Here is a 26,318-nt window from a genome sequence, read left to right as displayed (position 1 = left end):
AGAAACGGAGCACAGAGAGTGACGTAGAGACTGGGGGTTCTGGGTCAAGTGGGGCACATACATTCTCTTTATGTTAAAAGCTAAGGGGGAAATTGGACATTAAAAAGCATAGAAATATTTTATGTGATCAGGGAAAGGGTCAACTTCCTTTGGAGCAACTTTACAATGGAGTTTATTAAGGCTAGCAACACAAGAAGTCAGAGGATCAGAGATGTGTTACAGGCAGGATATCTGCATTATTTCTGCCATTTAACAGCTTGTATTTCATGCAACCTCAAAGCTTTTAACACTTTAAATTAGGGCAGTGTTAAGAAAATCAAAAATCACAATATCTTTGTCGAAATTTTCCGACGATGTTCTGGGGTTGACTTATCGTGCTTTAACAAAATATGAACACAATGAGAGTTTAATAAAGCGTCATCAGCGATGCATAGGGCTGGATATCGTTAAAAAATATCACAACACCAGTACCAATACCAGCACCCTTAGAGTGATACAGAAACCAGCAGAGTACTTCATTTAATACCCTTTTATTAGTTCTACTTCACTCAATTATAATCATGTCATTAGGCTGTGTAAAATGCCACCAAATAATCATGTAGAATAGACATACTGTCAAACCTGTTGGTGGCATCTTGGCACACTGAACTGCCAACTCCCTAAATGCACCATGCTCCATGTCGCATTAACACACTTGTGGTGACTGGCTGTGAGAAAATCCATACATATTGTCTTCTTTTGTATATCTGGGTACAAAAAGGATCAAATGCAGGTACTGTTTGACTGAAGAAGTATTGATACTACTTGGTGCTAGGTTATTTTGGTCGACACATTTAAGGTATCGCGTACCAACACCCAGCCCTTGTAATGTGGATACAATGACTAAGCGGGCGAAGGTAAATAATAGAACAGCTAGAACAGTCTGATAAGCTCAAGCTGTAATGCAGCCTTTGATACCAGGAAATGAGAACACTTAAAATATAATGATATCCAAAATCTAAGATGATATCTAGTCTGATGTCTATTGCTGACGTACAGTGAGCACATGATTGTGTAAAGACGTGCTGGGTGGAGTTACTGTGTGACTATTAATCTATGATTCGCATGGCAACTATAACAAAAACAGAGCTGGCATGAGATGGAGACCAACTGCGTCAGCACTTTTCTTACCAGTGAGTATGTAGAGTGAGTCCAGATATAGTGATGTTAAGGATTTGGCTTTATTTGGGGGTGAGAATACAGTGATGTGTGTGTGTGTCTTACCTGCTGTGATGGAAGGACTTGAGTTTTGGCTGTACGAGAACAAACAGCACCACTAACAGCAGGATGAGCGCCACAGAACTGGCCGTGGACGCCACAATAGACAGAGCAGGTATACCCAGCGGAGAGCTCGGCTCCTTGTCTGAGGGGCACAAGACGAGACAGAGAGGAAGTGAGAATGCGGTTCACAGATTTATATTCACATTTCCTGCATGACGTTGTGTGTGCTCACATGAAAGGTAATAGTTAGCGGAGGTGACAGACCTTGTGTGAGTCGGCAGCTAACTTGCATGGGACCGTCCCACTCGCCGTTCTGGCAGGTGAGGAACTTGTAGTCTCCCTTCAGAGCGTAGCCCTCGTCACAGAAGTACTCGATGACAGTTTTCTGGGTGAGGCGGTGGCAGGGAGATGGGTGACAGCGGTAGCCCCCGTTCTCTGGCTCAGTGGGGGGTGAACACACTGAGAGGAAAACAGAGGAAACAGATTTGAACAATGCTGGCTGTTGTTGTGCACCAAGAATGTATTATTTGTACCTGTGGTCAGGTTTGATCCCTGTGGTTTAAATGCTCATATTCTGGGTGAGATTCCCCAGCGCTCCCTGCTGGCTCTCAAGGACAGTCCTCACTATTAGTGTTATGATACTGTGGGATATTGAACTGTGTGATATTTCAGGTTTGATGCACACACTCAACCTCAGATGTTTACAAAGCTGACTTTTGAGGAAGTGAGAATACAATCGCACCGTTCATCATTTCATTAACTTGACCATGAAATGTTTTCAGTAACAAGCAGCCATGACAATTAATTATTCCGGTTATAATAAGGGTTTTCTATGGACAGGCAAATTAGGCCTGCACGTGAGCATACTCAGCCAGGAATGACCTTTTTAAAGGAACATGTCACCCACAAAATGATCACCTGCATATCAGTTTAAAATTTAACATAACATAGGGTGAGTAATTCATACACAAATCATAATTTTGTGAGTGAAGTGTTCCTTTAAAAAGCTGCAGAACAGACCATAAACAACTTATTATTATGTTATGTTTTTATGTGCTTTGTCGTATGTATAATTTATTTATACGCTCACCACTGCTTCTGATGCAGCGTGGAGGTTGATGGGACCAGGTTCCAGAGCTGGTGCAAATGATGGTGGTGGTTCCATCTGCAGTGTAACCGGGCTCGCAGCCATAAGTCAGCAGGGTGCCCGGGGGGAAAGAGCCCCGGTTAGCTTCGGTCTGGTTCAGCAAGTCTCCGTGCTGCACGCCGGGTGGCCGCGCACAACCTGAGGACACAGAAACAAGTGGAGAGAATAAGAATGAGCTGGCTGCTTGAAGGCGTAAACGACAGAGGCCCTTCAGGTTTTGCTTTCTGAACCGGACAAATGTAAGATAAGAAGCTCGTTCCTCCAGGCTGGACTTATGATCGTGTACTCTGTAAGTGAGGAGCTACCAGCTTCAGGCACGCAGCCAAGTTAGGATCCTGAAACATATTTTAATAATGTAAGGTAACAAGGTAATTATGAAGCATGTAAGTTAACTTAGTAGAGTTAGAAACCGCCTGTGGACAGGATATTACATCTTAATTTTCAATTTATGCAGGGATTTAAAGTATTACAGGCCTGCTGGGGAACGAGGACAAGTTGTCTCACATGTGGTTCTTTGACGAATAATGTTCCAATATTATGTCAAACAAACAGAGTATTTAAGATCACTAATGGTGCTCATTATAACTGGCTCCATCATAATCTCATAGACAACCTTGATAATTTAAGCCTTACATAAATGTGGTGCTGCTGTTCTATCATTGCGCTGACACAAACTATCTGCTGGTCTCCTCCGCAGGCAGCTGCCACTGGGTCAAACAACTTTTCACAGGGAAACTCTGTCAAGTTGACAGGTTGGAGCTGATAATTAAAACTCAGAGGTATTGTTACTTGAAACTAGGCTGCATTTTACACAGGCGAGGGAGAAGCACTGTATCAACATGACAAGTTAGTTGGAGACAGCCATAGTGTGCAGTACAGAGAATACTTTAAGTGCCCACAGTGGATTAAAATGTCACAAGGAGCTTCATATAGATCTGATTTCTCTCGATTATCTCCTGCTCATTAAACTGTCTCCATCCCAGGCCAGCGCTGGGTCTATCTGTCCGGCGGTGAGACTAGATCTTCGGCAAGGCTCATTTGCTTGGCTCTAATGACAGACTTGCAGCTCTAAGCCAGCCAATAAAGACAGGGACGAGGCAGAAGACCTAAAGTTAATTGTGCTTTGATCCACCTTCCCACGCTCCATCTACGATGTTGCAGTGTCACGCCAGCTCCTTGTGTCTCGGTGTGTGTTTCATCGCAGTGTGAGAGTAAATTATCTGAATGCGTTCTGCCCTCCCACGGCTCCAAACACTGTCCACACACACAGGCTCGCATTAATACGCACGCATTTGGAGCTGCAATCTGGCGAGAGCAGAGCGTCTAAATCCAGCAGGTCTGACATAACATTGCAACACCTGTGTAAACTGAGACAGGACAGCAGGAGTCCGACTTTACTCTCAGTATTACTGATCTTCAAGAATGGCCAACAGACATACCAGTTTTATTACCGCTGAGCTGGATCATCTGTGAAGTTGTTCGAATCTGGGCTTCAGTGGACATTTTTTCCAGTACTGACTCTCAACACTGTAAACCCGTCTGGGCAATGATACATAAATTAAGTCTGTCATAATAAGCAAAGGATTCTCAGTGTTTTATCTCCGCATCTTATCTGATTGAGTTATTAAATGGAATTATACAATGTGCAGTGACTTCTCTCAGTAACAAGGCCCAGACATAAGTACATTTAAAACACCCCCACGAGGGAGAACATTAATAACGCCATAAACACTAATGACCATATGGCTCATTATTTAATCCTTGGTCTGAGTATTTATAAAATCATATTAGCCATGGTCTATTGCGGGGACTTATCGCTCGGTTGACGTAAACAAACACACCAACATCGCAAACAGCCACTTTGTCTTGCCTCTGTGTGTGTTTAGAGATTGAAAGAGAGACTATTTCCACAGCAGTGCCTCTAACATCCTCTAATCTCCGGGAAGAAACGTCGCTCTAAGCTGGCAGCACAAGATTAAAAGCAAACACTCAAATGTGCGAGCGCCTACTCACCCACGCACACACATACATACACACACACATACACAGACGCATTCAACACCCACAAACAAAGACACTCCCAGGACTAAGTCGTGTGATACCAAAGGCTGTGTTATTGAATTTAGCTGGGGACAGATTTGGTGTGTGTGCTCCAGAAGAGCTAACACTGCCGTACTATAAAATCAAAGTCATGATACAACTACTACTAACTACAACAGAGGTCGGCTCCAGCCTGTTCAAACTGTTTGTCTCTATAACGAGATTCTTTGTTACAGGACAACAATCAATCATTATTTTCATTACTAAATGATCTGCTGATTATGTTTTTGATTCATTGATTTATTAGGGCTGGGCAATGTGCTGCTGTTTTTGTTGTTACTTATTTTGTCTTTGTTATTTATTCCCCCTTTTGTGCCAGGGAAACAAAGAAACAACTATAGAAAAAAACAATTGAAGCGTATTAAAGTCAGTCAGCCCTTCATTAAACTATCTCTGAATGAGCACAAATTCAAATCATACACATTAATGAAACAGCCTTTAATACAACCGTCTTTCACATAATAACCATTTCCAAAAATAGAGAGCTGCTTCAAAAGCCTTTTTACTATATATATTATATTTTAGTATATTATATATTCATATTGCTGTGAAAACATCAACAGATCTCTCCCTCAAACAGCTGTATTTATTCAAGTTCCTCACCAAAACCTACATTTTACAAGCTTGAATGCATCATAGCGCAACTCAATGCAACTCCGTCAGCAGTTAGCTCCGGCTGCTAACAGCTAATGCTAACTAGCTCTCCTCCTGCCAGTGTCAACACAGATTTGTTGTTCACAATGTAGCATTATCAGGGAAACAATAGGGTGTGTCCCCTGGCATGTTGCTAGTGAGTTTACTCTGTCCTTGCATCCCAACAGTGTCCAAGGGAAGATCTCCGTTTGTCTAAGACATGTTTTCTATTGTCCCAGGGATGGTGAGAGTTCGTTAGTTTCGAGCCCTGCTTTTTAACCCTCACAAAATTGACGTGACACAACAGAAAATCATAGGACACTGCCAGTGGTGAAGGTCATCTTACATGCCAGCAAACCGATGGTAGTCAACAAGGTGAATATCGGCTGATACCAATGTTCGACTGATAATCAGGTGCATACCTACTTAAATGTTTGTGAATTTGATGGGATAAAAAAATCTAGGTCTTGAAAGTGTTTGAATACAGACAATAATAGACATGGGTAATTGAAAGCTTCTGTTCATATATTTATAATTGCTCTGTCTCTATAGCTCAACATACACAATGTATTGTTGCTTTTTAAATTACTTACACAAACAAACAATTATTATAATAGCTGCAAGATTAATGTTTTGTTGATCAACTAATCAGTTCATCAACTTATCGTGTCAGCTTCGGCTAGCATTTGCATGATTAAGCGGAGAATGAATAAACTTCCCCTGACATTAAAACACACATTAAGTCACCCATTTTCAAACACCAGTATAACAACTATTGTATTCTGATTAAAATAATGATGCAACAGCTCTGTAAATAATTACATTTTGTGTAATTTAGTGGTTTAGCTGTGGTATGTAGAGAGCAAAATACACAGACTAAGGTACTACAGTGATATTGATTACAGTCTGGTTTAATGTCTCAAACACAAGCTGAATGTTTGTTTAATATGATGCGACACACACACACAGTTTGTGTGTTAACGCAGTATTAATCTCTCCCACTCAAACACATCCATGCTCCTTCTCTCACATGTAGAAACTCTATCTGCACACCCACGTTTCAGGACGCCATTTGACACCGTGACCTGAGCAGTTGTTTCGCTGAGCTGCTTCAGGGCGACTAAAGGCCCTCTGAGGAGGAGATGGTGTTAATGGAGGTGGTAAAGATGATGAATTGATGACCCCGGGATGGGGGGCAGCAGGGGACAAAAAGGCCTTAGGGGGCAGTTTAGGACAATAGCCTCTGGCCAAAAGCCACTGTTATGATCTTTTGTGGTGCACTGGAGGCAGTCAATGCAGCTGCAGAAGACAGATGAGCATTAACGGCATTCATTATCTGACTCTGAATAGCTTTGTTATCTGCAGGATTGTCTCTGGAATAAAGGCATGTGCATACCTAGTGCTTTCATTCTTTTTCATATTAAAAAGATATACAGTAGGAGTCTTAAATACCAAACACCTTGCATGTGGGCCCTGCCAATACTTAAAAACTATGGTAACAAAGGCTTCTACCACACAGACGTCTGAAGCGAACAGACCCGAGTAAACACTAACTGCTTAATAAAAAAATAATGAGAAGGGAAACACTGAAGAGACCAGGGAATGAGCTCCAGTATGACGAACATACAACATAATCTGGCTTTAACTCAAAGAGGGACAAGCTAAATACAGAATAGGACAAGCAAGTTTTTCTTGTAGCTTTAAGCACATCCACTGTTGTTTATATTGTTGTTAAATCTCCAAGGAACCTCCCTGCATTAGCATTAAGACTAGTTACAGTGAGAGGTTTAGCCTACTCGAGGGTTAATTCTTACAGAGAGATCAGGTCACAGAGGTTATTGAAGTCAAGTCAGTCTAAACGAACCATGAAGCCAGTAAAATGTCCATTTTGAAACTTGCAGTCCTCTCAGAGACACAACAAACCAGGCTCTCCCTCACATGCCAGGAAAACCTTGAGCTGCCTGCACAAGCCAGCCAGTTTCACCATCCAAGTGTCGTCTGCATCTACCGCACTTGCACAAGTATTAGTGGTTAGATGGCATTAAAGGAATATCTGCTACAAGCCTTTACCTGCCACGTACATTACTACAATACATGCAAGAACAAAATGTACCAGTATGATATTTTTACTCCAAGATTGTGCAATGCAACATAAACTAGGGACACTGTATCTTCAACATGAGGCTTTTAAACCAACATAAGTTCTCAAATGGGACTGTATTACCTGAAAACTGTTGTATCCATTTCAAACTCGCAGCAGTGATAATAACAATGATAGGTAGGACTCTAATATATTTCTGTACATCTCTAGGTTATGTTACTATGCAGGTCCTAATGTCATGCTTCACTGTATTGGAGCTGAAACAGTCAATTACCCAATGCCTCAATCAACAGAAACGTAATCAGCAAGCATTTTGCGAATCAATTATTCATTTCAGTCATTTTCCAGGTAAAACTGCCAAACATTGTCTGACTAGAGGTTTTCATATGTGAGAACTTGCTGCTCTCCTTTGTGCAACATGTTAGTAAACTCAGGGGGCTTTCACATCAGGGCACCAGGCCTGGATCACAGTGGACTTGGCCCTTAATTCCAGGTTGTTAGATTAGTGTGAACACTGTGTATCATACCTGGGCATGGTATGCCGATCCATACTCTAGTCCACTTAAAAAGATGGTCTAAAGCACCGTTTATGTGTGCTCCAGTGTGGCACACATCAGGTATGGAGACAAACTGTACCAAAACAAGGAAGTGAACTGCTAGGATTTTTTAACTGGTTATAAAACAACCTCAATTTAACACAGATGCCTCTACGTCAGACAGCAGTGCAGCCTGCCGTGGAAAGACCCAGATCTGGCTTTGCTGCCACCTTCGACCAAGAGTAGGAGCTCTGGCGGGAGGCAGAGAGCTCAGCGTGCAACAAAAGCAGAGCTTTGCCTCGCTGCTCCGCCTGTCGCCACTGATGATGGGCCCCTGGAGCAGCAGTGCCATCTTAAAACACCCTTTTCTACACAGTAGCACGACAAAAATGTCAAGTAGATGATGACCCAAGTGTACTTGGGGACGGAACAACATTACTTATGTGAAAGCTGAGTGGTGGGGAAGAAATTGTACTCAGACACGTTGCGAATCAATTGTACCAAATATGAAAATGCAATTTAATACATCACCTTGGACTCTGAGAGGCTATACTGGGCATAATTTTTTAGCATTTAATAGACAAAATGATTAACCTATGCCAAGAAACTAGTCAGCAGAATAATTGTTAGTCAGCCCTCAACTGTATATTGCATATTAGTAGAAGCTTACAACAAAGAGCCCAAATATAGACTAGATACACATTAATGCATACACACTTGCCTTGCACACTACATCCCCTGAGAACAGAGCAACTCATACCTGTGTCAGCTTAAAAAAGGAAATGAAGACAAAATACAGAAAGATAAAGAAATGTCAAAAAAGTGCTTCTTAAAGTTGGAGCAGTGAAGAATTTTCTCTTAAAATCACTCTCCCCTGAGATTATACCTGTCAGAAGAAGTCAGAACAGGAAATGTGAGACAAATATATAAATATATTCAACATCAAAACCCTGACACTACTTTTACAAATTACCAGGAAACAGAGAGGTGAGGTTAGAAAGTAGCAGAAAGAGTAATCGAGAAACTCGCAGAAAAAAAAAGGGAAAACTACTGACAGGGAAAAGGTAGTCATCATCGGGTACACGGGCAGAAAGAGAGGGGGGAGGGGAAGAAACGTCAGCATCATGGAGCACTGTGGCCCTGAGCAATTACAAGCTAAAAGGAGACATGTCGTGGCAGGTCGACTGATAGTTCTGTGTGCGAGGGAGAGGCTCTGTACGGCAACAATGGGAAGAGGAGGCAGCCGACAGCTACAGTACATACCACACTGTGGGTTGGGCTAGTACAAACGAAGAGACTCTGCTGAAGGAAAGAATGAAAGCTGGTTCAGTATCCAGAGATGGTAGAGTGGTTAAGATTAATAACCTTGCTGTCTCTCCCTTTTCCATCGCCCTCTCAGCCCAGATTGAATATTGGCTTTGAAAACACACACACAGGGAAAAAAACTGATTAAAGCACTAAGCAATGCCAGAGTGGATTTTAGCACGCCATGTTTTGTGCTTATGAGGAAGGGAATGAGTCACAGTTAAACACAAGCTGTTCTCCCACTGGTCTGATGTTAAGAGTTTGCTCAAGAGAAAAGGTTTTTGAGAAATGTCAAAAAACAATAACGAGTCACAAGTGCCTCGTGAGAGCTGGTGGAAGAGGAGGGAAGGAAAAGCGTTCTTGCATAATTTCAGAAATTACAGAAATGACAAGTATGTTTCTGTTTAGAGATGTGAGAGGGATCATTGCATGCTGCTTCCAATGTCCACTGACGACTTGAACAGAGCCTGAGCTGTGGCATTTGCCATATTGAGTTAAATAAAGTGGACATATAAAAAGGTTAAACTATTAGAAATCATCTGGGCACACAACTGTAAGCTGATCACAGAGCTTAATTGCTAAAAGGTTGGAGGAGCACTTCATGCAGTGGGAGGACTGGGCCAGGATGGAGCGCCGATGAGGCTGATCGCTAATCTCAACATCCAGCGCCTTAAGGCCGTGCTGGAGGAGACTCAGGCCATGGGGGGCGTTAAAATCCCCTGCCTCGCTCTGAAGTGCCCGCCTGGCTGTGAATATCTCCCTTTCCCCATCTGTTACCGATGGCACTCGCCATCGCAGAGCTGCGAGGGGGGTGGATTGAGGAAAACACGGGTGGCGGAGAAGGGGAGACAAGGGTTTTAGCCCCTCTTTGCTCAGGCAAATTAAAATTCTAATTATCCTCTATTACAAGCTGGGAGCGCTCTAAAGCAGATCAGATACTGATGACTTCTGCAGCCAGCTGTTTGGCTGCTCCATAGAACAATAGGCCATAAAAAAGAGGGTGTGTATTCCAGTGTGTGTGTGTGTGTTCAAGTGTATCAAGGAGCAGGGGAATTTGTGTGTGTGAATGTATGCTACAGGGGGGGCTGTGTGTTGGATTAGGGTAAAGACCAAGAGGATGATGATGCTCTCTTTGGCCTGGTAAATATGTTTTTGTTCCTTTGCTGGCCCCTCGCCAAGTCCTGTGTTGTTTTTGATGATGTCGCTGTCATTTTTGAGCTACGGGTGTTTTTGTTTTTTGCCACGTTCCCCCGTCTCCCCCGATAATCCACGGGATTTTTAGCCAAGCTGTTGTTATTAGAGCGCAGTACAGTGCAGCAGAGCCCATGGCGGGGTAGTGTTGGAGAAAGGAGGGCTCATTCACGCCATCGGTGGATAGTAGTTGCTCAAATATCTTTTTATTCTGTATTACTTTTTTGGGATTTTTTGCCTTTAATGGACAGCTCACAGTATAGCTGAGGACAGGAAATGGGGAGGTGGGAAGAGAGGGGGGGTGACATGCAACAAAGGAAGTACAGTAGCAACTGAGTCTACAGTTTTGATTTTCATTCTGATATTTTTCGAGCAGAGAAAGAAAAGATTCACCTGTTCAAGACTGAAGTTTATGTAATATTTTCAATTTTATGATATTAAACTGACAATATTTGGGTTTTGCACAATTGGGCAGATGAATCAAGATATTTAAAGACATCACCGTGGGCTCTAGAAACTTCACCAAACTTTTCACCATTTTATGACTTTAAATATTCAAGTAAATAATTGGGATAAATGGTGTAGACTGCGTAATATAAACACCTGTCAGTATAATGTAATACAGTTTGACAGCAGCACCAATGGCAGCCTCCAAAGTGAAACAAACAACTGAATCAACACTTCTCCAAAACAGATCCAACAAAAACTGAACCATCTTGAAGGCAGGATTTATTGCAAGACTGCTGTATGTTCAGAATTGATTAAATTACTTGCTGGATTACACATTTCAACAACAGGCCAAACCCTAAATATATTTAATTAAGAGTTTAATGACATTTGAAAAGCTGGGACCAGTAAATGACTGAAACAATTGACTGATTATTATTAACAGGGCTTGACAGTAATGGTTGCCAGGTTGTCATTAGCAAACAATTTGAGAATTTGGCAACCAGTTCTTGGCCTTTGGTTGCTCCCAGTGGCAACCACTTTTACCTTAAAACAGGTAAACGTGCACCCCGAATACATACATTTGTAATATTTGTTGCATTAGTGATATTTGAACACTGCTGTTACAGTCAGAACAGGAAGCAGACAATGCTGCAGTGTGTTTACTCACATGTGCACAGGCATCTGTTTTCGAGACAATGGCGATGCAAATTAACTTGTTTGACTGCGGGGTGAAAAGTTCAACTGAACTGTCAATATCATAAAAACCACGTGTGCAAATTGATTTAAATGAGTCCAAGCATCATTGAGTGACGGAAATTTATACTACAAAGCAAGTACAACTTACACCTCGATAAGTGACGCATCAACTCTACTAGCTCAAGGTAGCACATACTACAGGACCACAAGGCTAGACAAGCGCCGGAGCTCGAAGCAACACAAGAGCACAGCTCAAGGACATAATGAGGTGATGGCTGCGGGAGCTGACACACCCACTGATGGGCTGATGAACGCCACCATTCACAAGATTAATGCCACCAATCCTTATCAAACTTTTTAACACGCATTTTGTGTTCTGAAAAATGAGGAACCCTTTATGTCCTTGCTTCATCTGCTGGATCATAAACTACAAAGAATTGTGTTTGTAGGTTGGTTAAAATGACACATCTGAGATAGGTCTCCTAAGTCCTTAAATTCAAAGTGACTAGATTGGTCCATCACAAGATACAAAATTAGAACGTTTAAGTTAAATAAACTTCAGGTATCATACATACATCTTGCTTTAAACCAATTGACAGTGAAGCTATAAACACTAAATTATTAGGCGAGTAATAGTGTAACTGCAAAATGTGATACAAGGTGTATATGAGTGAGCCTCCTTCTTTCACATATACACAAACATCACAGATGAGCTTTCAGTGAGAGACACTTCACAGAGTATGAGGTGACACGACTGGCTGCGTGCTGACCTGGGTGGGTGACACGGGACTGTAACATAGGACGTTTAATGTCAGGTTGAGCAATACTAGCAGTGTCATATTCGACAGCGAGCGAGTGAGAAGTCATCATGCTGTAACACTGACACACAGCTCGTTTCTGCTTTCATACCCTGCCCTCTCATAACAGCTGAGAACTGACTCAAAGAGAAAAGCAGATTTTGTTAAACAGGGGGAAAGGTTATGAGAAAGAAAATTCGGAGGAAAAAAAAACAGCTTATGAAGGTGGACTTGTAATACTGTAGGGCAGAAAGAATGCAGAACAAAGCTGAAACCTCAAAGCATGAAACCCATTTTTTCAAAAAGCGCCGTTGTTCCATCTCCAGGGCCTCTGGGGGAAGGTGGAGGGACCTAACCGTGGAGGAAGGGGGGAGGAGGCGGAGGAGGATGAAGAGCAGGGAGGCAGTGTGAGGGTGGTGCCGGCACATTTATACAAAAGCCTGAGTACACACAGATACAGGCGGACAGTTTACTCACTATGCAAGTGTAGGTTGCAAGTGTCCCAAGGCGCCTTTGTAAACAACGGGTTTGTGTTGCTCACTGACATCCTATCTGTGTTGAGAATGCGTGTGTGTGGATGGTTAGGGGTAGGAGTGTCAGACGGAGCGGTGGGCACTCATATCATCACCCCACACTCCTAAAAAAGGCCAACCAGTGTCCGTATTGTACACTGGTGTCAAAGCCAACAGTGTTGTTTCTACAGTAAACAGGAAGCTTGCCAGAAAACAAGAGTCAAGCAGCTGTGGGCTCCCAAAAGAGCGTTTCCAGAGAACTTCGCCGTCCGCTTGTCACATCTTTTCCCGCAGCTGCAACACACAGAAACAAACACGCACGCTGCTGCATACACCCAGGGTGAAGGAAGTCTCTGAACAGACAGAAACATCCTCCCTCTCCCCACCCGTTCCTCCCCTGCTGTTGCGATGCATTTAGCAAGCCACGTGTGCTGCCATTACACCCCATTGTCCCTGCACGCTGAGGGACGGGGCACGGCGACAGATTTAAGCAGCGTGCCTCCGAACAGGACAACAGACAACTTTGCATTTGAAGGGTTAAATATGCATGTGAGGCCAAAATGGGTGAAAGCAGGGGGTGGGGGGGTATCACCATTGTGTGACCCTCTTTCCAACCCCAAAGATACAAGCATACACACACACTGCCCTCGGGTAACAGATGGGAGGATGTTAGCGAAGGCGAACAGTGAGCTCCCCCTTCTCTTTTCTTCACCCGCACTGCTGAGGACAGCTGGGAGGCAGACATTCCTTCTTCTCAGCTTTCAGAGCAAAACAAAAGAGTGTGTGGGACCCCTCCCACACACACGTGCATGTGTTCAGACAAACCCCCCCTAAAAACTGTCAATGCAACTGTGGGCTGATCATATTTCAGCAGCCTGGGCTTGCCAGCCAGCGGAGGTATGAGTGCTGAGCCTGGGACATTTGTTGAAGGTGAAAGTCAGGGAGATAATCCCAACCCTGCTTACCAGGGCTGGCACGCTGATATGTTGGTAGTACCACTGAGGGGAGGGCAGCTCAGGTCCATTGAGAGCTGTAATAGTATGGAAATTTTTTAAAACTGCAGCGAGACAAAGCTTAGTCTGCAGCTGGTGTATCTGTTCTGGTGAACTGATCTTAACCTGCATGCTCAGACTGTTTGGTGAACAGGTTCACTGCAATAGCACAGCACACTCTGTGCTACAGACAACACAACAGCGAGGAGGAAAGCTATTTTAAATGGAGCAGTCATATACCAGAGAGCAGGGAGACTTACAGCAGGATTTAGGATGTATGATTATGGTGGTTTATATTAGACACAAAGAGGCAGGGAGAAAAAAACGGGTGTCCCGCACTTTGCATTACAACTCCAATGATTCAACAATGCGGTCACTGTTACAGCCATCATCACCCTGATACACTCCAAATGAACTTTGATAGAGCAACTGCTCTTGCAAGTCACCGAGGGGAAAAACAAATGGCAGCAAGTGTGTAACCTCTGAACACATGCAGACCGCTCTGCTGAGAGAAGTGGTATGCTGTTTGTTGGTAACAGTGGGTTCTTACCATAGACTGTATTGAAATAATTTACATCACCCACTGGTTTGTGAGCTCCCATTTTAAAGATTCGAGTTTGGCATTTTGGCCGTCATTATCTTGGATTTTTGGAGCCAGAATTGCCGCTTAGTTCTTACACGCTGTCATACCGTGCAGTGGTCTTCTAACAAAAACTCTAGACAATGTCTTGGTTTAGTCGAGGGGCGGGACATCATGCGGACTGCACTGCGGTCCTGTGGCTGGTTCTTAATTTTGTCATAAACAACAGAGTTTCTTGCTGTTTCTTTAATTTGTCTGACGATTTCAGCTTTGGCCCTTATCAACAGAGGTTCCCCAATCATGTGATCTCTCCAGTTAGACATTTTTGTTCCCGTCTTAGTGTACATGACTGTTCATATTCACTGTCACGTTTGCTATTTCCAGTTTGAAGAGGGCCACAAGATAGGATTATCATAAATTCACCCACTCACATGTTGTGAATTCTAGGGACAATTACCTGCTCTATTCACACGTGCGTTCAATCAGACAGGACACAGGCGTTGCACTCGAGAGCTGGAAGTATAAAGTCTGTTTAATGTCCGATTCAATGTCTGATTCGGACATGTGCGTTCTCATGTACAGCTCCTCTGTGTAATGTCTAGATAATTTCAGTTTTGCAGTGCATGTGTGAAAGGAGCTTATGTTCAAAAAAACCATATAGGCTAGTGCAGATTTCTGTCACCTCAAAACACAACACAGAGTACTAAAAACTGAAACTGCTACCGATCACAAAGGGAAGCTGATCAAAGGACGTACTTGTCACAAGCAAGAGCAGATACTTTAAGTGTTGCTGTTAAGGCTGCCTTAGGTACAATCCTGGCATTTTTTGATAGATCTTATCGGCTGTATACTTCAAAGCCTGATCCTTTTCTGAATCTCTGTTTGTTCCTTGTAGAGCAACTGCTGTTTCTATAAACACAATAGTGAGCATACGACCACACAAGAAAGCAGCCAGCAATTTCAATTCACACATAAATGTGCATTAGCAAGAGTGTTAGATGCTGAATATTTAAAGGACTTGGATCTGGAATGGACACAAAAGAAAAGCTTGATGAGAATATCTCCACTCCCTGGTATCTCTACATCAGTCCAACTGAGCAGAGTAGAAAAGCAAGGATTAGCAACGGACCTTTATTTGGCAGTAACAGCAAAACATTCCCAAGAAAAAATATTAAGCTCCTGGGAAACTATCCATTGGCCTCAAGTAAAAGCCAAGCAAGCCACGTCAAGACGAGTTGGACAAAACTGCTGCTGGATTAAACTGAACTTAAACTGATACCTGTGAATATACTGTCATACTGAAACCTAACATGGTGTACAACAAAAAGTTAAGTTGAGGAAGTGCAGAAATTCTGGAAGACAAATTTAACTTGAGCCAGAACTACTTGATTTTGGGGGATTTCCTTGTCAGTAAGGAAGTCCAGTGAGAGTTACCAACAAAATACTGTTTATCATCATGAAGAAGACACAAAGTACTGTTTATATCGCAGACTAGACTCACAGCACTGCGAACAGTTTGTGGATGGATACACAGAAATTAAATTCCATCATCCAAAGCCTAGATGGGCCTACTGCCAGTAAGAAAAGCACGGCAACATCACCTACACTACCTTGTAACTTGCAGCCATGTGAGTGACTGAGAGTGTGAAAGGAAGCACAGCACAATAAACAATATAGTTACTTACACATACTGAAATTAATGATGTAACTAGTGTTGTCATGACACTGGCATTAAACCTTGAAAAATATTGATATTTTTTCGACTATTTCTTGGTTAGAAGCAGAGATGAGCCAAATGACTGTGGCAAACACTGACGATAAGAGAGAGAAAGAAAAAGCAGCTGGTACCAGTGTATAATTATTACTATGGAAAATAATTGTTAAACCATTTCAAATATTCAGATTCGATAAGTATCGATTTATTGACATTTTGGACAACGCTGGCTGTAACTTAGAAGTCATCCTGCCTGACTCATGCCCAACTGCCATCTACAGTTAATAACAATGGCTCCAGCCCACACACATAAACACAAGCTGTTAAAAATAACATGACTTATGCAGCTGAAAGGATTAGCATAACAGAAAATTAATCAGATCTCCAGTTATTTATCTATTAAAAAAATATTTGCAGGTTGCAGCTTCACAAATGCGAAGGTTGCTCACACTACTCATTATGAATTGATTATTTGACCTTCCTGGCAAAGATTCCTTTAGACCCTGATAGCTTGTGATGTCCATTTGTTATTACTTTCAAATTAAATATAAACTCAAAGATTAATTTATACATCTATAGGCTTATACAAATACATAGGCAAATAAATATAGATATGACATACGAAGCAATGCACGCTTCCCATAAATCCCGACACAATTATCCAAATGGACTCCTGTGTAGCCTGTACAAAGACCTTTGCTTCGTGGCTGCTGCTTATTGCAGAGAGCTGTTTACAGATGATGTAATAAGGACAGAGGGCATTAGAGTGGAGCCACGCCAACTGGCCACTAAACATCTCAACGCTCCATCTAATGGACTGTCTACAGTTTGAGGGATGAGACTGGACAGAGCAAAGCAAAAAACAGGGACTAATGAGAGGTAGACAGAGAACAGTGAATGTTAATTGCAACATACTGCTGGCTAAAATGAGACTAACTGTATTCTAGCTGTGTCAGGAGGGTGGTGCAGAAACTAGAGAGGCCATACTTTAAGAGGACCCAGGGTCAGGCCTACGAGTCAGCAACTGTGCTCCGTACTGAGGTGTCTTTAAGAAAGGCATTTAATCTCTAACAGCTCCAGGGGTGCTGTTCTGAACCAAACTCTATGCTCCGACTCCCCTCTGGAGTGAGATCAGCTAAGAATCATGGGTTGTGAAGTGTCATCCCCTCTCCTCCCCTTATTTACAATCTCTATTAAACATGTACTGAAGCAGTAACGGCCGAAAATGAGACAGCAGTGATGAAGTCGTTTCTGCTGAAATGCAGTCAGCTAAAGAGAAACAGCTGTACGCCACCTCCACCCCATGACAACAAGCAACACATATGCAGCAGGATAGCACATGTACAGCCCAGCCCTTCCCCTCAGCTCATGCCTGTCACATCAAGTGGTTTATTTTATCTGCAGCTTGAGACTGACTGTGTTTGATTAACCTACTCACGTGTTGGATGAGTTATTAATCAAGTAAACTTGTAAAAGTTTTCATCACAGCTACAGATGACTAAAGGTAAAAAGCTGCGTCAACAAATTGAGGGTTTGTGCATGATGCAGAACAGTATTGCCCCATTGCTACTGTCTCTACAGCTGTGGCATGTTGGGACATGACCGTATGTATTTCCACACTGAACTTCAATGTGCATTTCTTCTAAAAGGCCAGTGATATTTCAGTCCAAACATGACAGCTGCCACCCTCGACTGAGCTGTTGTTGTGCTAAACTGACGGTCATCATTTTAAGCACTGTTTTAAAAAAACAGTAAAACTCTTGTTATATCCAGCTGTCAGTACTTTAGTAGCTGCTGTCGAACCTAAGAATTTCTGTGGGTTGGAGTTGTAATTGCCATTTTTAAGATAGTGCTAATGCAAGCCAAACATTTACTGTTGCTGCTGCTGCTTCGCATTAAGAGCACAGAAACTGCTAGAACAGGACTCAAGAGTGAGACCAACAGTCTGTCAAGTGGGGCTAAACATTTTATAGCAGGTCTGTGTGTGGGGTGTTACGTTTTACCCCACTCACATTGTGTGATAGCACCCCTACTCTGTCACGATATCACAACCTTTACCGTAAAACATACCAGTAATTTAAAGTTAGGAGAACTATTGATTGTTTGTCAAGAAAAATTCTGCAGAGCCCGTTACGCCATGTACACACAGATACGGAAACACCCCAATATGTCAAGTGCCGCACAGCCATCCGTCAGTACTCGCTATATTTGTGTCAACTTGTCTCTCTCGCTCTCTGTTGAGACACAACTTCCAAATATGTAGAAGCCTGGGGTGCACATATCATTACGTATCATATATGTTATATCCTTAATATCTTTCATTATAGATTATCAATGTGTTTTCTCGCTCACAACCCACGGAAAAAACAGACCAGAAGCCTAAACTATCGCTGCAGATTGCAAGCTGGCCGCACAGCTCGGCATCACGGCGCGTCCTGTGAGAATAACCCCATTGATAACATCGGCACCGAAAGGAAGCACTCCACGAAAAATCAGTGCAGCGCTCCACGTCCACTATGAATCCTGTGTTACAGGGCCTGAAAGACCCAGCCCAGACCCGACATGATCAGTGAAGATAACTGTGCCACCACCTGTCTCCCCTGTCCTCGATAAGATGGCTAATCCTGATACAGCCTCTCCTCTTTTTTTTTATCTACATAACTGATAAGAAGGGTAACACCTAAAATGTTAGGCACAGTGCAAAATTTAAGGTGCACCTAAATAATGTGCTGTTGTACCTAAATGAAAAAGTTAGGTGAAACCACTGTAAAAAGCTAGTCTGAAGCCCTGTGGAAAGTTTTATTGTGACGCAGCTACAGTACCAAGGTTAGCCAACAATTGCTATCTCTTTGGTCTGTAACCAAACTGGGGATGTTGTTCTTCACTTTCAATCAGTGTACAGTTAAAAAATGTCCCAGTGATGAAGAGAAAATGGTAAAAAGCCAAACTGGATAGATGAATAAACCTTAAACTTGTCATCGAGATATCACCTTCTGACCTCCCGTACTGTCCCACAGAAAACCATTCATGCTGTTCATGCGTCACGAGCTCTGACATGGATGCTCGCAGTCTGACACAGCGTGGATGTCTCAACCATTGGCAAATTCAGCATGCGTGTAGGATGCTCTGTGCCTTTATGTGTAAGCTGATGAACTTGTTTGAACAGGATGCTGCTGTTGACTAACGGTGTAACGAAAAAAATCAGCCCACACCATTTCAGTGGGCCTGAAAAACACACATCAAAGAGGAGGGAAAAAAAAGACAAGACAGAAGAAGGAGGAATGAGAAAATGGGAGACAGAACAGAGTTGTTTTTTGTTTTTTTTTTAAAAAAAGAGAGCGATTAACATGAATATGTACTTTGGCAAGATTTTAAGGAGACAGCTTGACAATGCACATCCACAAAAACACAAAACACAAACAAGAAAGTACAAAGATGGTCAAAAACACAGAATGTAAGCAAAGAAAAAACTAAAGCAAAAGAATGAATAAAAGACTGAATGAGTGAACAGAAGCAAAAGCAACAGAAGACAGGAGGCTGGGGGATATATTTAGCAGCTCATTAGTCAGAGATGTCCTCTACTCAGCAGGCTGGTCCCTCAGATGAGGCCCTTTGGAAATCATTATGACTGCCTGCTGCTTCAGACAACCACACACATTTCACTGGAAAACAATTTACGAACTGCCTTGCCTCTCCCCAGCGTTAATGTAGCTTCCAAATAATCCTCAAGTTCTGGAGAGAGGCCCAAAAACAAAGCTTTGAACAATGCAAAGTAACATGGTGTTTTTAGTAATAACTGCAGACGTTGTAACATCACATCCATCGCATTAGCATAACAAATAACCAGTAACAGCTTGGTTATAAATGCTCCATATCTCTCAACTTACTTTGTGTGTTATCAGATTTGAACGTTGGTGTGTCTGGTGCTGCTAGTGCCACCACTTCCTGTTTTGACATTCATTAACCTTTACTACACAGCACCTGTCACATGTGGAAAGACAACAGGATGGCGGCCAACACACAGCACACACACACTGAAAAATATCAGGAGAAAAATGTGAAACACAGAGTATCTTGATGTGGAGGAGGCCGGCAGCAAAAAGGGTCAGCAGTGTTAGGTTTAAACAACAAAACTATTTCATTATGGCCGGGAAAAGATTACAAATGTCGCTATGCACACAGCTTAGAGTGGCACAAACAGTGCTGGAAAAAGAGGCGGTGTGTAGCTAAAAAGCCCCCCGCTTTGAGTAGCACAAACGGTGCTGGAAAGACGGCAGTGTGTCGCTAACAAACAACCAGCTTTGAGTGGCACAAATGGGGCTAAAAAGGCAGCTGTGCGTTGCTTAAAAAGCACCCTGCTTTGAGTAGCACATACACAGCTGGAAAGGCGGTGGTGTGTCGCTAAAATGCACACAGCTTAGAGTAACAAAGACGGTGCTGGGAAGACGGCAGTGTATCGCTAACAAACAACCGGATTTCAGCGGCACAAATTGGGCTAGAAAGGCAGCTGTGTCGCACCCTGCTTTCAGTAGCACAAACAGGGCTGGAAAGACAGCGCTGTGTCACTAAAATGCACCCAGCTTAGAGTGGCACAAATGCTACAACCGATATTATTGTTTGTTATACTCAGACACTAGTCCCCTGGGTTAAAGTCTTGCATTTGTTGGACTATACCATACTGAATTGGTGGACACTGTCCAAGCAGGGTACGCTGATGCCAGGTGAAGTGGCACTGCTGTGTAGCCAACAATAATCCTAGCCACCTGGGATCTTCACCAAGTAATGCAACTGTCTGGTCAACTGTTAACAGTGACTGAAACGGTCTTGTGTCGCCTGTCCGCACTGCAGTTATCCGTTTCTATGGGGCATTTCTTTGTCTGGTGAGGCGGTTAAAGTTTCCCTTTAGGGCTTGATTGGGTGGGAGAGCTGTTAAGTGGCACAGGGTGAGAGCAGAGAGTGATGGCTCAAGTGATAAACACACAGGTAATGAAAGAGAAAGGCTGATGGATTCGACCAGACTGCCACTAATGGGTTCTGGTCTCACCTGGCTAATGGCTGGAGCCTTAAAGAGAGAAAGAGAGAGAAGAACAGAGACATCATAGAAGAGTGGCTGTGCTGTGCCCCACATACTCTCTCTCAGACACACACATACACACACTGAGTGAGTTAGCAGTCCTAATTGCAGACTGGTGATCTAGCGGAGATCCAGCTTGCTGTGGTTTGGCCTGTGGCTTCCAACACCCCCCTAAAAGCCCTCTTTGTTCTCACATTTCAGAAAGGAGCCAGTAGCCAGAGTATTGCTTTACTCCTTCCTACCTGCAAACTGCCATGCTAACAGGACTTAAGGGGACTATTCTGAACAGTTAATTGCACAGGACCCATTGCTTCCCCTCCTCGGGCTGTGCTGTTTGTATACCCAGCCTATCTAGCAAACTTTCTGTGAGGGCTGGAAACCAACAATGTGCATGCAGACACAAACACACACACTTTTGTTTGGCTACAGAGGGCAACAAGTTTCAAAGACTACAGCTGTTTGAAGACGCCTGAAGTAGGGCATGGCTCATTCAGATATTTTCCTCTGTGGTCGGAGCAATGACGCTATGCTAGCCACTGGAGTCTACTCTGTTATTAAAAAGAAAGAGGGAGTTGTCGAGTCTCTTTCCTTGAGCTCGACTTTCGAGAAAAAAAACATCCTCACATCCTTGGGTTGGTCCTGCACAGTGATGCAAGACCTGCCAAAACAAAGGGATCTGTTTGTGCAATAGGCCTTCATCAGGTGGAGCAAAAATGTATTCAACTCAAGCCAAGAACGGACAACAATCGATTGTCAAAAACAAACACGAATCCCAGAGGAAATTAGTGAGGCAGCTCTCTGCTGCTTCTCTCGCTCTCCTCCCCCTGCTCTTGACTTTACCCTATGACTCCACTTTTCTTCCAGGCCGGGAGAAGGCCATTTCCCGTTCTCACACACCAACATACATAAACGTCACCGCCACACAGAGCACACAGCAGGCTTGTTTGTGGGAGACTTCTGGTCCTCGCTGGCACTTTCCTGTACAGCTTTAACTCAACTTCAGAAGACAAAGGGTTTTTAGAGAGCATCGTTTATCTGTTTAAGTGGACCCACAAGGATGGTCCGAGTCTCTTTGCCTCCTGACAACACCGATACAGCAGAAAACACGCCATGTGATTGTGTGAATAGACCCTCTGGCACTCAGAGTTCCCATCTTTACTCTGTCAGTCCTGACTCACTGTCTGGGTCCACTTCCTCTAAAACAAACCACAAAGGCTCACTGTAAAGAACTGACACCATATTAGGAACTGAGCTCCATGCAGCCAACATTAGTGGGATGTCAGATAGACTCAGAAAAGACTTGAAACAAGCGATATTTGCACCGTGCCCTGAAAATCCTCCAGACTGATGCCATTTATCTTGTGCATACACAAAACCCAGAGTGCCGCTTTGTTGCTCTGTTTGTTTACTGGCACCCTGCTTGAATGCAGAAGATGGTTTTTTTTAGCACGTTGCTACTTTTAGTAAAACGTCCTGAATCATTAACACAAATGTAATCATACGCAGTAATCACAAACTCAAATTTGATTCAGCCATTTACATTAGCGCAGCAGACACCCCGCTGGTAATCCTGTTTACAATGAGCAGCCGAACAACAGATAAAAAGACATGGCTTGGACTTTGATTGGTTCTAAAAATACCCTGGCCACAGAAGGCTTTGTGACTACTTCCTAACAGAACGTATTAACAGGTACAAGAAATTGTTGTTGTGACCTTTCTACAGAGACCACGAAGCCACCAATGAGGAAGCTTATAGCTTTTCCTTTCACTGTTAAAAGAACCACAAACGGGAGCAAAGAGTGCCCCGACCTTTACTGTCTATCACCCTGTCTCTCCGTCTTAATTCACATCACTTGAAGGCCAAATTTCTTAAAAGAGCAACATCCACAAAACACCAAAAGTGACACACAAACCTCCATGGACCAAAAATAGAGGTTTGACGCAGCTCTGTGTTGTCTCTGGTGTTTAGAGATTTTGCTCTAATATGCAAATGCCGTACAGTATTTCTTTTTTTTGGTATCCATTTCTATTCATATTGCACGCTGCTATTTGTATGAGTCTGGAATAAGCCTGTCAGCAGTGATGAAATTTCATATTCATGTAAATTTCCAGAGCAATCTCCATCCCTGGAACACGTCAAGGGATTACCTATGTGAATTATGTATGCTGAGCAGGAGAGAGAAGCAGGACGGTGAACAGGAGAACTAATAACATGAGGACCTTAAATATGCCTCACCTTTATGATAATTCGTCTAATTATAGATTTATTTTCATACTTCCATGCTGTAAATGCTGCAATGCCTGTCTTGGTTGTTTTGGTATTGTGATTGCTGTGTCTGCTGTGATTTATATTCACTTCCCGACTGTGTCCTCTGCCTTCTGCTGCAATGAAGAGAACCCTTTCCTTATCAATAAGCATTAAAGTGTCATCTTGTCTTGTATGATCAGGACTTAGATCAGTAAAATCCTCTTGCATTTCATTCTGTTACTTCTGTTATCACGGAGCTACAACTCTAAATCTTTCATTCCTCAGTATAACTGGCTTGTGATGTGTGTTTAAATATTCATGCTACACTGCCTGAATTGAGAACGCCCTCATCAGAAATCACAAAATTCTGTACTCAATCATCATTAACAGGTTAGGGAGGAGGTTTACTTCAATACAGATTAGCTAGAAGCATTATCCTGCATTCATTTAATGCAGGAGAGCAATTATCAAGTGCTTAACACCACATTGAAGAGCCCGAACTGTTGAACCATGAGTCAGCATGAATACTGCCCTGTGTACAATAAGGAAGTAATTGTGCTACAAATACACTGCTATGACAACGACTAAAAATAACCCTTGTATCATTGTCAGCTCACTCATAGAATTTTCCATTATGTTCTTGAAAACTAACATAACTACAACGTAAAATTAATGCAAGTGTCTGTATGAAAAGAAAAGAGACTATGTTTAAAAACATGAATGTAACATTTGAATGGGCGTGTTGTCCAGGATTTTTTAAAGCATCTATTGAGATTGAGACCAAGCAGTTTATGAATCATCTTTAAACAAGCCAGTTGAAAATAGTCCTGGTGGTGGAGTCTAGAGAACTATCTGTCCTTTTCCATCAGTTGACTGGCAGTCTTAAAGGCGCAGGTGCATCATAGGAACTGAAGAGAAACACTCGAGTGCACATTTGTTCCTCGTAATGTGCCAACTGTCACGAACATGGTCAATAGAGGGTCTGTCTTTTAGTGCATAGAGTCACAGAACTTTAAGGTACAGCCTTATCCTGTGCGTTAAATGCATAACATGCACGGATAGCGCGAGTATGCGGCGCACACACAAAAAAATAACACATACACACACAAATACAGTACACAGAGCACGTGGGCCGGGGATTTGAGGACACATCTCCTTGGTATTGGTAGGCAGTGTATGTGTGTGAGTGTGTTGGATGCAGAACGTGAGCGTGATACCAGCCCCTCTGGGCTCCACATGAATCATGTGTATTACATAAGACAGAGAGAGAGATGATACCATTGGGATCAGCAGTGCCCTCCCCCTGCCCATCCACCCATCTCTCTCCCTCTATTCCTTCTGTTACTGTTTCTCACACACATTCATTTATTTAAAAGGCATTCACTAAAGTTAATCAATTAAAGCTTTAAAGCATCTCAGGGCCTTAAACCTCCCCTCACACACACATTTCCTTATTCACACATACACAGTCTGCCTGCCTCCTCTCTGTGGCAAGGACATCTGGCACATTTCACAAGCTGGCTATGTGAGGGTAGTGTGTGTGTGTGTGTGTGTGTGTGTGTGTGTGTGTTTGCGTGGGGGGGAGGGGGACTGGAACATTGCACGGCTAAAGTGAAAGGAAAGCTGGCACAAGTGACGGAGTTCAGTGAGTACATTCCATTAACATTGTATTATTTTGCAGGGAACAAAAAGAGCACAAGCTTTATAGGTCCTGTGGTTACCTATGTTCACTTTAACCTCCACGTGTGAACCAGATTTCCCTGCACAAGACCACAATCAAAAAACCTGATACATTACATTCAAAATGACTAACCTAAGATCATAACCTGATCTGAAGGTTATTTTGGGGCATTAACCAAAGCTCGCTAGCCGTGCTAAAAGCTCTCAGAGGACGCTAAATGTCACGGCTGATTAAAACCTTATGACAGCAATGTGACCGCAGACAACATCATCTCTCTGTTTCACTCGATACAGCAGACGGAAACGGTTGTGACTCATTAGGGTAGTGAATAGATTTACAGAGTGGGTGGGATTGAAGCAGAGCAACCTGACCGACCCAAGGGTAAAGCGAGCCAATTTAATCAAACTGACCTGCAAGACAGAGGGGAAAATAAGCTCAATCAATTCACGAGAGACGGGCGAAGATGGCGGTTTAGTCGATGTGTATCATGTGGGAGCGGAGACAGAGAGGGGGAGAAAAAAAGATGTGTGTGTTTGTGTGTCTGCGTCTTACCTGATGCGTGACCATGAGGGAGCAGGGTGAAGAGGAGGAGAAGCGCGGAGGCAGCCAGCCTGTGGGCTCGAGAGGAGGAGGTGGAGGAAGAGGAGGAGGAGGACAGGGCTCTCGTCTGAAACGCTACCATTCCATCGCACATCTTTTCCTCCGGCGACCAGAGAGAGTCCTCTACGGCTTAACCTGTCCAGGCCACATAGAGAGGGAGGGATAGAGAGGGAGGGGGGAGGGAGGACGCGGATTACTATCAACATTCAGCGAGGATTATGTAACCAAAAGCAACACAGAGAGACAGGAGGGAATAGAGTGAGAGAGCTCTAATGACTGTATGGGAAAGAGAAAGTGACAGAGAAAAGGCCCTCTCTGCACGTCATCAAATAGCAGTTGGTTTACTGATAATAACAACGTCAAGAACGACTCTATGTGTATTTCCTCTTCTCGCACAGCTCCTTAAACAGCATCCTGCTATTTAAACCACCCCCCGGGCAGACAGACGGCAATTCCCAGCGCTCTTTTTTTAAAAACCACCAGTGGCAGCAGCAGCAGGAGAGATCCTCTGATCTCCCCTCGATCCCCACTTTTGGCTCTGACACAAGATCTAACTAAATAAACCAGCCATTACACTGCTGTAGATGATGTAACGGGGAAACAGATCCCTGCTGCTGATGAGGTAGGAGCATTAGGGGGAGAGAGGCTAAAAGTGTGTGTGAGAGAGTCAGCGCAAAACAAAACAGTGATTACAACTGCAA

The 26,318-nt window shown here is 43.2% G+C and overlaps 1 protein-coding gene across 1 annotated transcript in view; it reads right to left on the bottom strand.

Moving 5' to 3' along the window:
- susd6 (sushi domain containing 6) overlaps positions 1 to 26,318 on the bottom strand; it is a 35,641-nt gene that overhangs the window by 3,926 nt on the left and 5,397 nt on the right. Inside the window, exons 2-5 of the mRNA XM_050057615.1 lie at positions 25,570 to 25,752; positions 2,351 to 2,545; positions 1,525 to 1,719; positions 1,264 to 1,402 (exon numbers count right to left, since the gene is read on the bottom strand). Coding sequence (XP_049913572.1) covers positions 1,264 to 1,402; positions 1,525 to 1,719; positions 2,351 to 2,545; positions 25,570 to 25,711 — 671 coding nt within the window. The 5' untranslated portion in view covers positions 25,712 to 25,752. The remainder of the gene's footprint in view (positions 1 to 1,263; positions 1,403 to 1,524; positions 1,720 to 2,350; positions 2,546 to 25,569; positions 25,753 to 26,318) is intronic.

The sequence above is a fragment of the Epinephelus moara genome, chromosome 12, assembly GCF_006386435.1.
Source record: "Epinephelus moara isolate mb chromosome 12, YSFRI_EMoa_1.0, whole genome shotgun sequence".
NCBI lineage: Eukaryota > Metazoa > Chordata > Actinopteri > Perciformes > Serranidae > Epinephelus > Epinephelus moara.
The sequence above is the reverse complement of the archived record's forward strand: the minus strand, read 5'-3'. Positions and strand labels throughout refer to the sequence as shown.